At 58.2% G+C, this 14,388-nt stretch overlaps 1 protein-coding gene across 5 annotated transcripts in view; it reads left to right on the top strand.

Annotated features, from left to right (window-relative positions):
* The window catches only part of SDK1 (sidekick cell adhesion molecule 1), an 887,311-nt gene that overhangs the window by 803,410 nt on the left and 69,513 nt on the right, over positions 1–14,388 (top strand). For all 5 annotated transcript variants that reach the window (XM_027612939.2, XM_027612937.2, XM_027612941.2 and 2 more), the window contains 2 exons: positions 4,116–4,219; positions 6,533–6,603. In XM_027612939.2, the coding sequence (XP_027468740.2) occupies positions 4,116–4,219; positions 6,533–6,603 (175 nt within the window). The remainder of the gene's footprint in view (positions 1–4,115; positions 4,220–6,532; positions 6,604–14,388) is intronic.

Genomic DNA, 14,388 nt, shown 5'->3' with positions numbered 1-14,388 from the left:
AGGTGGCATGGATGTCCCGACATCTCCGTCGTGGCTCCCAGACCTAATGCCCCCTGGGGGGAAGGCCTTCAGAGCGGGTTCCAGTCCCAGAAGGAGGGCAGCTCATCCACTCTCAGCTCCAGCCGCCTGGCGCCCGAATGATACTCCGTGCACAGTGACCGCCTCCCTCACACGCTCCCGGGAGCACCAGCGGCGTCTGAAAGCCGAGCGCAGACGGTCCCCGAGCACAGGGGCTGTTTCCAGCAGGGCCAGAGGCACCGCCGGGCCCCCCGCGGGAAGGGCATCAGTAACTCCGATGCGTGCAGGGGTGGGGGGGAGTTAGCTTCAAGGAAGCTAGTTACAGTTCCGTCTTTTTTTACGCTCCGCACGGTAGGAGATGGAGACTGGAACGGCATTGGGCAGTGCTCACCTCTGTGGCCTGGTCTGGGGGCTCCGGGAGTTAGAGCTCCCACGGGCTCTTCTTTGCAGTGGTTACCGCATTGTTGCTGTCACCCGACACTGTGTCCCTTTCAGCAGCTTCCATGCGCTGGTCCACACACTGTCCCTTGTCCGCAGCAGGCCTGCAGGCCAGAGCTCGCCCGATGAGCAGTTGCGGGGGGAGACAGCCTCAGGCATGAGCATGCTCCTCCAGAGGGAAGCCGGAGTCCCTCACGGTCCCCAGCTCTGCCGTTCGCTGGGCCCGTGGCTCAAAGCCTCGCAGCCGCAGACCACCCAGCCCACCTATGTGGGTCTGCAGCCGCGAGGAGCCAGGGTGTCCTCACCTAGACAGCAGGCCCTCAGCAACCCGTCGGCCCATCGGGAGCCGTGGGGCCGGGGCAGGTCTGCCATGTAAGCTCACGAAGCCTGGCTTCCTCCCGTGTGAGAGACGGAGACGGAGCGACCACCCCGCCGCTCCCCTCAGTCCGGGAGCCTGAGATTAGCCTCTGTAAGGGACGGCAGCAACCCGGCCGCCAACTGAGAAGGCCATCCACAGCTGTCCCGCTCACTCCTGCCAGCACTCCTGGTTCCCTCGGAACGGCCGCCACACGGCCCGGGAGTCCCTGCTCTCAGCCCCTTGGAGGAGATCACGGCTGCTGGCCGGCGCCACCCGCTCCGGAACCCGGACCCCCCCCCCCCCACCGCTCCTCGGCATGGCCCCAAGGGTCAGGGGCATGGCCCAGCATGCCCAGATGGCTTCATAAACCACACTCTGGTGCACTGGGTACTTAGCTTAGTTAGAATGTGCTTGTGGCTAAAAATAACGTCACCCTTTGTGTAACCATCTGGAAGAAAGGAGAAAATCTCTAGTGGCCTTTTCTGTCCCGGGGCCTCCTGAGATCATACAGAGAACTCTCTGTAGGGGACCTCACGTTGGAGAGGAGGGGGCCATGTTTGCCAGCAGACAGTCTGATTTGGCTTGGGAGACGCCGTGGTCAGTCCCCTCCAGGCCCCCTCCGCCTGTCAGCAGACACACGCCGCGGGCCGAGGTCCCCGCACAGCCTCCTGGGGGGCTTCCTACCCCAAGGTGAGGGTGAGCTCCTGCAGCTCAGCGCCCCGCGTGTGCCCTGCGCCCCCCGCCCCAGACAGCTAACGGTCCTGTGAACGACGCGGGCCTGGGAAACGGGCCTAACGCTGGGAGTTCGGTTTCCTGCTCGCCACGCACCCTCCCCTTGGCCTCAGACGGGGGCGGACTCCTCCGGCCGTCTGACACGCGTGCACCTCACCCTGCCGTGTGCCCAGGTGGGACGGAGGAGCTGGCTCTGGCCTCCGATCCCGAAAGCAAAGCCTTAGAGAACAGGGAGGTGCTAATCACAAAGGGCTCGATGACACGTGCGACACGTGTCCTACATGTAACGTGCTAAGCAAATGTAAGCACTAAATTCAAGCACGAGGGTCGTTTCCGGTGCGCCGACACGTGCCAGACACCATGCTGATTGTGACCTGCGTCCTCTCTTCACCCCTCTGCGTCCCACCCCCTCCCTCCCTTCCCCCCCCTCCCTCCTTTCCCCCCCTTCCCTCCTCCCTCCCTTCCTCCCTTCCTTCACAGATACTCACCGAGCACCTCCTGGGCGCTGGGCCTTGTTCTTGGTGCTCAGGGCACAGCAGTAAAGGAGGCCATCTCAGTCCCTGTCCCTACGGGGAAGGCAGACAGTCGTCAAGGAGGCAAATGGTTACTTACAAATCATGGTGGGGTTGGTGAGGGGATGGACAGCCCTAGAGATAGCGTGCTGGGCACGGGCTCTTCCTGGAGCCACTTGAGCTGCGGCCAGAGGGTCCTGATGATAAGAACAGGCAGGATTCAGTGGGCACACCGTGTATGCCAGAGTCTCTTCCAAGTGCTTCTCCTGAACACGAGCCACACGACCACCTCAGGATCTTGGTGCTCCGGTCAGCCCGGGTGAGGAGCCTGAGGCTCATCCACGTGCCCGAGGTTACACAGGGGTTAACGTGTAGGCACGCTCCAGAGTGCATGCTCCTGGCAACCACCCTGGGCTGCCTTCCAATCTGCGAAGGAGAAGCTAATGCAAATGTGGGCCTCAGGTGGTTGAGGCAGGAACCAAAGGAGAAAACCATGTGGTTGTCACCAGAATTAGATAAAAGAGCTCCTAGGAAGCTAGGCACAGATGGGAAGTTATTTGTTTTAACTTAATAAAGGATAGCTCTCCCAGAAACCGGGAGCAAAGACCATTGTTAAGGGTGGAACTTTGGAAACACCCCAGGACAGCCAGGGCCAAAGCAAGGTTGCCCAGCACAGCTTCTCCAGCTGTGCAACGGGGGCATAGGGAGGCCAGGAGACAGGCCTGTGGTCGCGGACCAGCCATGGCAGGGCAGGCTGGGGTGGCGGAGGGCCTGAGGGAAGAGCATCCATTGAGGTGTCGGCCAACAGAGAACCACTGTAATCCTGTCTTAGGCCGGGGGTGCGTATGAAAACAGAGTCAGAGGAAGATTCTTCCGATCCTGTGTCCAGAGATGGTTATCAGTCTTTGAAAACACAGAATCCTTCTAGACCAAGGATTACCCAGACCCCACTTGCAAACCAGATGGGGGTTTGGGGATATGGGAACCCCCTGGTCTCCTAGAGGACCCCTCAGAGCCTCCAGGGTTCCACGGGGCTCAGTTTAAACCCACGAGTTTACAGGTTGGCCCAGGAGGGGGGACAGAGGACCGCCTTGGAGGCGGTGAGGGTTTGCCCGCTGGTAGCTGAGGAAGCAGGCCGAGTCCAGAGCCGCTCCTGCTCTCCTGGTCTGGGCGATGGACGTGGGCCGAGCCTCACCCAAAACAGAGCCACTGTCAGCGGGACAGGGGTGGGGGGTCTCCTCATCCGCTCCTTCGGAAGTAATGGCAAGGACAGCCAGGGACCCGAGGAAGACCAGAGCTGGTCTGCTTAGAAGCCTGTGCGGAGTCTGTGTGGTACAGAGCTCAGCACAGGAGACCGTCCACACAGACCGCATCGATGGAGGGAGGCAGGGAGGCCTGAGCGGTGGCAGCGGGCTGTGCACCCGGGGCATTAGGGCCCCTTAAATCCCCTAGGAGCCTTCCCCCATGGACAGTTGGCATTACCTCGGTCTTCGGTGAAGCAGAGAGGCTGCCTCGAGACCAGATCCTCTTCCAGTCCTGGGCAAGCCAGGGGCAAGGGGCTCAATGGGGCGGGGCCTCGAGTTTCTCATGCCCGCAATGGGAATCGCAGAGTCCACCCCCAGAGCTGCTGTGCGGTGACCCCAGGCACTGCCTGGCTGGGCACACGGCGGGCACGACCTCCACGAAGGCGCGCTTGCAGGCCCTCGCCTCACGCTCTGAATCGCTCCCAGTCGTGCGAGGGCTGTAGTAATTAGTTCCTCCTGAGAAATTCTCGCGTCCCTCAGAGAGCGGTGATTTGCTCTGCAGGAGAGGCTCTAGTGACAGGAGGAGCCCCGAGTGAAACCGCCACCCCGGGCCAGGACGTTCCGCACTCCGCTCCGTCCCTGGGGGCAGGCCGGAGGACCGTGCCGGCCGCCTGAGGGCCCCTCCCTGGGCAGGACCGATTCCCGGTCACCGAGCGAGGGCCTCTTCCTCCAGGCTGCCCGCTCCCTGTGGCCAGAGCGTGGGCTAGGACAGAGGGGAAGGGCTCAGGCCCTCACAGCTCTTCTGTGTTTCAGGCTGAGGCCCTTCACTTCCTACAAGCTGCGCCTGAAAGCCACCAATGACATCGGGGACAGTGACTTCAGCATGGAGACGGACGCGGTGACCACGCTGCAGGACGGTGAGCCAGCTGGGCCCCAGGCAGGCGTGCAGACGCAGACCCCTGCCCGACTGCCGCCTTTGGACCCTGAGACGTGGGCTCCCGGAGAGAGGCCCCACTTTCATCGGAGCCAGGAAGGGGTCACCCAGGGGAGGCAGGGCCGTGGCTGGCGAGCAGGGGCATTCGGGTAGCAGCGGACCGCTCTGAGCGCCCCATACAGCCTGGGGCCGTGAGGCCAACTTCAAGGGCTCACAAGTGGAACGGGTTCCTTTGATTGGCTTCCAAACCCCTACGATCCATTAGCATCCTAGACATTGAATAATTTATAGGGTCATTAAAAATAAATGTGGAAGGGTAGCTGGTTTTTGAGAGGTTTCCCCATTTTTCTCATCCACAAGCCACTCCGCAGTTTTGCCATTTGACAGAAGCACAGGGAAGGGCTGGAAGTGAGATCCCCTAAATCTCCAGGTGGTTCTTAAGCGCGCTCTCCCACCTCAGAGGAGCAGGCCCAAAGATCCCTTGTGACTTCGGGTGCCAGTCCTGCCAGGCCCGGTGGCAGACCGACTTAGGACACGAGGGCTGCTCTTGCGTCTTCGAATCCCGGGCTGCGAGGCTGAGCCCTCAGCTCACCCCGCAGCACTGGGTACTCATTCCCCATGTTTCAGTCTTTCTCCTTTATGACCTGGGAGCATGGCTGCACCAACATGAGGCCTCAGGTGAGCCGAGGACCAGCAGAGGGGTTCAGGGGGACCCTTCTGGCCTCTCGGCCTCACGCAGAGATTCCTCTGCTGCACACCCAGGCTGCCCGCCACCGGGGCAGGCCCCTCGAGAAACTGCGGTTGTCTTTGTGGCTCGTATTTTAATCTTACATTTAACACAACTGGGGTTCTCTTTGGGAGTAAGCACTAATTCTTAGAAGAAAGAGGCAAACACAGAAGCTGATTTTGTTGGCGAGTCTTTGAGGAAATCACAAGCGGGTGAGCAGGACACCACAGACTCCCTTTGCCCTTACAGGGCTCAGGCTCCTTCAGAACTGGCCTGTTCTTGAAAAAAAGCATTCGAGGGCCTCTCCAGGTTCCGAAAGGCCTGTCTCAGTCCTTTGATATTTAAATCATTTCTTTTGACGTACCTATCCTGTTAATCTTCCTCTTCTGAGATTTGCCGTTTCTCTAGCAGTTGACTGCATTGTTTGCACCGTATTGTCTCCAGAACCATAGATCCACTGAGAGGGACAGGCTCCGGGGCTTGGGGAGCCCTGGGCCGGGGTGGGGAGGCTTTCAACGTGTGGATGGTTTGCTGATAAACGTTGCCTTGTTATGGTGGTTGGGATATTGAGACCCCCTCAATCCAGCATGATCCAGAAAGCTGAATAAGGGTCCACCATGGACCTCAGGAGGCCAGAGAGCACAGGGTGGAGGACCCCCGGAAGGCAGGAGGGGGTGCTGCAGGTGTGGCTGATACCAGCGTGTCCCAGGTGCTGGGCGCCCTGGCAGGTGTGGAGGAGACTCAGAGGGCAGGTAACCGAGGGGCCAAGTCTCGGACAGTCAGTGGGTGCCAGGTGGGGAGAACGGCCTCAGTCATTCCGCTCAGTGACTCTTGGCAAGCATCTGATGGTGAACAGCCATGAAGGGGCCAACCCGGCATGCCGGCAGGGCCGCACGGGTTAAGTGGGAGCAGAGGTAGGGAAGGGGTGTCTGAGGAGGCCCACGGGACAGACAGATGGTGCAGGACTGTAGGTTCCAGCGTGCAGGGCACGGCCACGGGCAGAGCCAAACTGACCGAATCCCCCCCAGAGAGCAGAGCCGAGCAGCCAAGGCCGCTGCCCCGAGCACGGCAGCCATCCCTCTGCCCCAGCCTCCCTCCCTTCGCGTCTGAAACCAAGAGCACTCAGTCCTGGCTTGACCCTTTGTCCCGTCCAGAGCCTCTCTGACCTAAGTACCTCCAACGAATGATGCCTCTCCTCCAGGGAGGGCCCCTGAGAAGATGTGGGACAGCAGGAAGGCTCCCCAGGCAGGGTTCCCAGGGAAGAGAGCCAAGCGCCTTTGTGTGTCCTGTGTGGGTCTGCTGGGAGCGCAGGGGGCGGGGGGACAAAGGCAGAGCATTATCTTGGTCACTTCCATCAGGGTCCGTCCCTTCTATCCGGGCGGGAACGGGCTCCGCAGGCGGGGAAGGGCATCCATCCATGGGGAAGCGGGGGAGGCGCGGATGTTGGCTTGCCGGCTTCCCACCCCCACCACCGAGCCGTCCCCGAACCAGGAGGGAGCTGGCTCCAGAATGGCAGCCAAGAACAGGCAGAACCAGCTAACCCTCACTTTTTTCTTTCTTGGATTCCAGTTCCAGGAGAGCCTCCAAGTTTTGTCTCAGTGACACCGCACACCACCTCCTCTGTTCTGATCCAGTGGCGGGTAAGGGCCGGGAAGGGCAGGGTGTTTCCTGCACCGGCGTCAGAGGCTGGAACCTGCCCGCCTGCTGCGCCCCATGTCGGCATCTGAGGGTCGGCAGTGGGTCACAGGACACCGCATGTTGGCATGCCCGCAGGCGGGGGGGGAGCACCGTGGACCCCCTGAGCTGCGCCGTGGGAAGGAGCCTGAGCACAGCTCCCTGGGGGGGGCAAGCAGGACAGCAGGGCTGGTGCAGGGCATCTGGGGCTGAATGTTCCAGGCATTTGGGGAAGGACGGCCCGGCGAGGCCTCCGTGGTACACACACAACTGGGTGGCGTCCAACAGGGCCGTGAAACGGTAGCCTGAGGAGCGATCTTTCCTCCAGGAAGCGTCCACTACCAGAGAAAATACCCACAGGGTTACATGCATCCTGCCTACCTTCCAGGTGTTAATCCTCCATGAACAGTCCAATCAGGGCATCTTGTCCTAGACAATCGAGTGATGTTGGTGGGCCTGAAACAGCGCTGTAATATGATGTCGAAAGGACACTCTGGCTTCTCTTGGCCTTATTTCCAATTTGGGTACTTTTGCCAACAGCAGTGTACATGGAAGACAAAAAAATAGAGGGCAGAACTGGCAAGGAGGAATGCCCCGGCCCAGGGCAAACCCAGCGAGGGTGCTCACGGGTCTGTGGAGAGGGCTCAGCCAGGCTGGGGGGTCAGGTTCAGCAGCCGGGCTGGAGCCAGGCCAGAAAGACACAGCAACGGGCCAGGGCCAAGGGCAGCGATGGGAATGTTGTAGGCGCTCTGGCCAGCAAGGGAAGCTCCTGAGACCAGAATGGGGTGGCCTTCCAGGAGAGGGCAGTGCCTAGAGCTGGGGTCGTGGGGTAGGGAGGTGGGAGCAGGTGCCCTGGTCTGTGTGCACGGCCACAGTGAGGTGAGGTCTGCCTAGCAGCGGCCACGGTAGTCTGGTGGTCCACAGAGGGGTCTGTGCCGCTGAGCTTCTTCCTCCAGGTTGACGAGATTGTCCAGGAGAGTGCCAGCATCACATCCAGACCAGGCAAGAGAGAGGGGACAGTTTGAGGCCAGGAGATGTAGGGACCAAGAGCAAACTGTGGCCTGGACATGGCCTTAGAGAGGCAGAGGCCGTGCCTAGCCGGGGACAGAGGCTGGCAAGAAAGGAGAACCGGAAGGGATTCCCTTGCAAAAGGAGGGGCCAAAGGGCGTGGGTGGGCGTGCCAGGAAACCCAGAGGAGGCCTTCGGGGAACCTGTCCTAAATGGACCACCTCCACGGGCCTTGTAGGCAGGGACAGATCTTGAGGGAGACCCCTCCAGGCTAGGGCTGGTGCCCAGCAAGGAGCAAGGGGGAGAGAAGTCAGGAGCCCTCCCCGGCCTCCTGGGGCTGCTAATGGAGCAGGGGTGCTGGGCAGGAAGTCAGGGCAGGAAGACCAGGGTTGGGGTGCGTGCACCAGCTGTGAGGGGGCTTCCTGAACTCTCAGGTGGTGGCTCCTAACCGCTGAAGGTTCCTGCTGCCTCCACTTATGTGGCAACTTGGTGGCATCGGTAGGTATTAGCTCTACGCACATGCAGTTTGACCCTGAGCAAAGAGAACAGGTGGAAATTCCATGCAGGTCAAACGAACAGACTTGACACGGCCGCTCCAGGAGGGACAAGAGCGGGACTTTCACAGCCTGGGCTCCGTGAGGCACACAGAATCTCCAGGTATTGATGGAGTGGCTGCGGGCCCCTCCTTCACTCCTCTGCCAAGTGACACGTCTCAGAGGTGAGGGAACCCTTAAAGGTGATCAAGAGACAGTTTCAAATGTCTTCAAGTGAACGTGGAAATTCGCTGCCTGGCGATGTGTAGTTTCCAGCCTCACCAGCGTGGGGACAGGACGGGAACTGGTTCCCAACCCTGCCTCTGGGCGGCCGTGTCCCCTCAGCTTGTCTCAAGGCCCCACTGGTTCTAGGTCCGTGGACCCGAGTTTGCCAGTGGATGACGCGACCCCAACAGGCCTCTCTGGCTCCCCGTTTTTCCTCTGTAAACATAGGAGGTCGAAGGTGACCTTCAAGGTCTCTGATGAAAGACCCATTAGGTCTCACAGCCCTGACTCCCAGCAGGGCCTTTGGTGGGAGGGGGAGACGTTCAAAGTGGAAATTCAAGGTCCCAAGGGTTTCTGCTTCCCACTCTCCACTAATTTAACCCAAAGATTGGCGTTCTCTACTGTGCTAAATTTCCTTTGTAGACGTGGCGTTTGGCGAGCCAGGAACTAGGTAACCTCCTTTTCTATAAAGGCAGCTTGGAGGCTTGGGACGGGCCATTGCCTCCACACGGTGGCTGTCAGCCCCCGCCATCCTGGCCCCCGAGCACGCGGGGCTCCGAGCCCCATGGTTGAGGTTGGACAGCTCTGTGAATGGCGGAGAGCTGTACCAAAGGAACTTGGCACGTGTGTCCATCAGCTGTCCCCGTTTAGGGCCCAGTAGAACAAACTAATTGCAAAAAACCCAGAGCAGGAGGTGGTCAATATGATGTATTGTAGAAATAATTGCGCGTCAAGTGCCAAGCAATTGAAGTATAATTAAAATTATGAGTAATTTACTAAATCAGAGCGAACAGAACAAAGAGACTATGTTTAAATATAGATTTGCATTCCAAATGAAATGTTTCACCTGTAAACCCCTTTTCTTCCAGTAATTTGTTTAAAAATGTGAACACCGCCTGTAATTTCAAGGCTGGTGACCCACTTAAATGTCTCCTCCGTGGAAACTGTCAGGTTTGATTTTTCCTGGTAGGATAATCAATCTCTGCCTTTCATGGGTTCCAGCGCGACTTGAAATCTAAGGATTTGAGTGTGTATTCTAGACAGTGGCGGTATTTTGTTCACACTGAGGGCAGCTCACAATAGACACCGGCATTTCTGAATTGGTCACAACAGAAGCTGGCTACTCTGAAAGTTCCCGTGGCTCGTATGGTCTGTCACTCAAGTGTAGTTCCTTGGGGGGCTAGAGACAGTGGATTGTCAGGCCATTTTTTAGCAAAAAAAAAAAAACAAACAAAACAAAAAATTTGTTAGCGATAGATCACATCCTACATGTTGGGCTCAGCAGAGGGTGGATTCGGTGTTGTCATAGGCGCCTTCCTAGGAGGAACGTGACGGCCACCTAGACAGAGGGGAGCAGGCAGCAGGGCCTCTTCAGGACATCTTTGGGGTTTGTTCCTTCTCTCACACGGGCTCCATACCCTGCAGAAGACCAGCTCCTGTGTGGGGTCCTGAGCACCCAGAGGCAGACAAGACAGACTCCAGGCCTTGAAGAGCTTCTGTTTACTGGGCTGAGCCCTTGGACGCAGTAATGGGAAGACAGTGGACGGGGAACTGGGAGAGGACTTCTGACTGTGTTTTGCAGGATGAATGCCCCCCCAAGCCTCAGCAAAAGGGCAGAGATGGGCATCCTGGCATCACCCACAGCTGGAGCAAAGGCTCAGAGGTGTGACAGCCCCTGGGACTCAGCACTGGGTGTCAAGGGGAGGTACGTTGGAGCCAGGTTTTGTAAGGCCTCCTGTGCTCAAGCATCTCCCGGACAGATGACCAGTCCACGAAGAAACCAACCACAGATGGGGTGATCTTGGATGTCACTCCCACAAGCACCGAGTGAGCGCCTGCCATGACCAAAGCCTGTCACAGGTGCTGCAGGGAAATAGAAACGAAAAGACACAGACCCAGCCTTGCCTCCAGGCAGCATGGAATCAGAAACAGCAGCGCGGTCAGGACTAAGGGCTTGAAGAGCAGGTCTGTGGCTGGAAGAGAACCTTCTGTTTAGAGTCACAGGAGGCTCTAGACAGCATCTCGCCAGACTTCCACCTGCTGTGGGCCCAGGGCTGAGCCTGGGAGGGTTAGTCACCAGCCCAGGCCCACACTGCAAGGAGCCAGGACTCAAGTCCAGAGCCTGACCACGACCCATGGCTTCTAGAACTCTCCGTGTGTCACACGGAGCTGCCCTCCTGATACCTCCCAGGAGGTCCGGAGTCTTTCATAAATGACAGGTGGGTTTACTCCAAATTCTAGGAATAGAAAGTGTGGTTAAACCCAATTCTGAATCCCGTGCAGGCAGGCCCCAGAATCTCTGTGAAGCCTGCCCTTCCTGGGGCCAGGACCCACGGCAGCCTTCATGAGGCCACGCCCGGGCTACGGGGCCACCTGTCCCCCAAGCCCGGATGGCTTCTGCGGGGAGGGCAGCGCTAGGGCCTTTCCTGGCTGGTTGCGGGTAGTGGTTGTGCCTATGGGCATGGGCTTGCCTTCTCCTCACACCTCAAAAGCACCCTCTCCTCCTTGGCTAGAAATGCTCGTGAGCCCAGGATCCATGGCCTCGGCCCTTCCCCTCTGTCCTCCGGCCCCAGGATGAGCATGGACACACATGCCGTGGGTGGGGTGTTTGCTACCTGTTGCAGAACCCTATGTGGTCCCCAGTGAGAACAATTTTTTCCCAAACTCCCAACTTCCTGCTGTTGATAATTGGGGTGAGCTAAACCCCAGCTTCTCTCCACGAGAAGTGGATTACCCTCGAGCTATCATGTCTCAGGCCTGTGCATCTGCAGAGTCAGACCCTGGGGCCTCTGCAGCCTCCCTGGGCGGGGGGGGGGGGGGGGGGGGGTGGGTTCCGCTTGTGCCTGAGGCTGCCACCACCACACCCCAGGATTGTGAGGGAGGCTGCGGGGGTGACCCAGCAGCGGTGACATCGCTGGGCTGGTAACTTACATAGACCCAGCCACCTCTACCCTCCCTCTGATTCCGGTCAGCTCAGGTCCCCGGGAAGGGAGCGCAGCATGTCTCACCATCACTGCCCAGACCCCTGTCACTCCTCCTCGCTGCCACTCGAGGACAGTGCCTGGGGACGCTCAGCCAGGATGGCCCGAGGCTCCCAGGGTGCAGGAAGTGCTGTGAGGAAAGCTGGATGTGGACACAAAGGATTCCTGTGTGTTACTCCCTGAGCTCCAGTGGTGCACGCGGTGTGAGCAAACACCTAGTAGGAGCTCCTCTGACCTTCCCGGTGTCCCATCCTTGCTGCAGGGGTAACACAGGGGCCCAGAGCTGTCTGCACTCCCTCACGGCCTGTGCACCAAGCTGCCATCCCGAAGGACAGAGACGCTGGATCTGGGGAGCATTTCACTCTGCCCTCCTTGTGGGAGGTCACTTCCCGTACCCTTTCTGTAAAATTTAGGTGATGGGATGAAGCAACGTCTCTTTTTCATTCTTAGACATCAATTTTTTTCCAACTTTTCCATCCATCATATTTCTTTAAGAAAGAGGTTAAATAAGCTCTCTATTACAACGTGGCAATAGCTGTGTCTGAAGGAAACCCCGTGGAATTAGGATTTTAATTCTCAAGTGCGGCCAGTCAGAAACCCAGGACTAGAGCTGAAGAAGCAGATTGTCGCGACCACCTTCCCTCCTTACGAGCCGATGTGTGTGTGCACGCAGTGTACGCGCACACGGTCCCCTCTGGATCCACGCCCACAGGGAGGCACGTGCACCCACACCGTACCTGGCGCCAATCAGCAGTAACACCGAATGCTCCCTACCGCCTACCACAGGAGCTAGTTTCTAAAGCAGGGTTTGGGGGACCTGGAAGCTGTTCTGAAAGCAACTCTGTGAGTGCTTCAGGGAGTGGTTTGAACACGAACCCTGTGGGCCACACCCCATGGTAATGGAGGGACCGGAACACAGGGGTCTATGGGCAGGGAGCACAGCCCAGGACGCAGGGATGCACCCTTGCGGGCACTCTCCAGGCCTTTTGAACACAAAGGTTTTGTCCATCAAAGTTGGTAGGAAATGGGGGAAATTTAATAAAATAGAATAAAACCCACAAGAAAACCCCAGCCTATCACCCTCTCCCCAGGCTCGTGGACTTCACCGCCGGTTCTCCCTTTCCTGCCAGTGCTCAGCTTCCTGAGGCCCTCGCTCTCTGTTTTCTTGCTGAGTGAGAGGACAGAGGGCTCCCAGCTGGAGTAGGTGGGCACAGTCATGGTTTGGGAACAGGGGCTGGAAGGAAGGGTTCACCCACCCAAGTCCCAGGGACCCTGCCCCACGCCACTGTTCACCTGCCCCACCCCCACATCCCATCACAGGTGCCCTGGGTAGAAGGCAGTTAGAGATGGGGGAGGGAGCAGGTTAGCCAGACAAACTACCAGTCCCCAGCTAAATGTGAATTTCAGATCAACAATTACACGAAGATTAAAATTTAACTAGGTGTCCTGTATTTTTATTGGCTAAATTGGGCAACCCCACAAGGCCAAAAGCAAAACAGAAGAGACTGGTCTGGCATCAAAATCCCTGGACTCCATAGTCCTGCAAAGCTGGCCCAAGCCAGAAGGGAAGGTCCCCTGCGTTGCTGGGGACAGCTAACCAAAATCAAGCGGGAAAAGGGAAAGCCCACAGAAACAGCTCCTCCCGGATCACAGCCTCGTGCTGGTTGAGGGTGGCTATGGGGCGTTGGCACACACTGTGGGGGACACGGGGGACTTCAACACAGAATGTGTCCCACACTGGGGTCTAGCGTCCCAGGGGCCAGGAGGAGCGTCGTGCTGAGGACATGTGGAGCCCTTCCATGAGGGATGCACATGGATCACCAAGGCAAGGCAAGCACACTCACGTCTCCCAGTTATGCCTTTCTGCATCTGGTGGGGGGAGATGACACACTATAGAGCTCCTCACGAGTTGGAGGCATTGCAAAGGACTCAGGAAGGGTATCAGGGGCTGCCGGTAGCTTGAGTTGACATGAGCAGTTCTCATGGTCAAAGACATCCTGAACTTACCAGGCACACCATGTCCCTGTGGTACAGGCCTGCATGTAAACCGTGGCTAGCTGCCTCTGTATGAGTATGTCTGGCTATCTGGGCTACATTGCTGGTTTCTTTGGGTTGTGAGTAGCAAGGGTTGAAAGAGAACAGGATTCATGTGAGCACCCACATCCTTCTGGTCCCTGGGTTCAGGCAGTAAGAATTGCATAGCAAGAGTCTGGGGGCAAAGATGTGCCAATGTCCTGGGGCTGCCGCCACAAGTTAGCTCAGGCCATATGCTTAGAACAACAGAAATGCGTTCTCGCACAGGTCTGAAGGCCAGAAGTCCAAAGCCAAGGGGTCGGCTTCCTTCCTGGCTTCTGGTTGCTGGTGACAACCGTTGGCAGTCCCTAGCTGGTAGGTGCGTAAATGCATTCCTGGCCCCAGTTCCAAAGTGTGCGTGTGGAGGCTTCCCCACACCAACACGCAACATCAGCAGGGGGTCTGGGAATCCAACTCGATTCTACCTGGAGATGGCATCAGATCCCACGGGGTGAGGGCTCGGTCCCCAAGACGGCCCCCCACTGCAGACGCCAATCACGAATATAGGTTGTCCTCTCTGTTTTTGACCCACTGGCTTAAATCAGACGTTCCCGTGACCCCATCCTTGGGTTTGACTAATTTGCTAGAGCGGTTCACAGAACTCAGGGAAACAGTTGATTATGAAATGATACATAGCTCAGGAATAGCCAGATGGAAGAGATGCACACGACAGGGTCTCGGGGAGGGGCACAGAGCTTCCATGCTCTCTCCCCAGATCTCCAGGTGTTCATGGACTCAGGAGGTCTCTGAACCCCATCCTCTAGGGGCTTTGTGGAGGCTTCATGACACAGGCTTGACTGATGAAAGCATTGGGCATTGGCCATTGATTGAACCTCCAGCCCCTCTCCTGACCCCAGAAGTCAGGGGTGGGACGGAAAGTTCCAACCCTCTGATCACAAGGTTGGTTCTCCTGGCAACCAGCCCACATCCT

The sequence above is a fragment of the Zalophus californianus genome, chromosome 10 (genome assembly GCF_009762305.2).
Source record: "Zalophus californianus isolate mZalCal1 chromosome 10, mZalCal1.pri.v2, whole genome shotgun sequence".
NCBI lineage: Eukaryota > Metazoa > Chordata > Mammalia > Carnivora > Otariidae > Zalophus > Zalophus californianus.
Note: the sequence above shows the minus strand (reverse complement) of the source record. Positions and strands in the feature narration are given on the sequence as shown.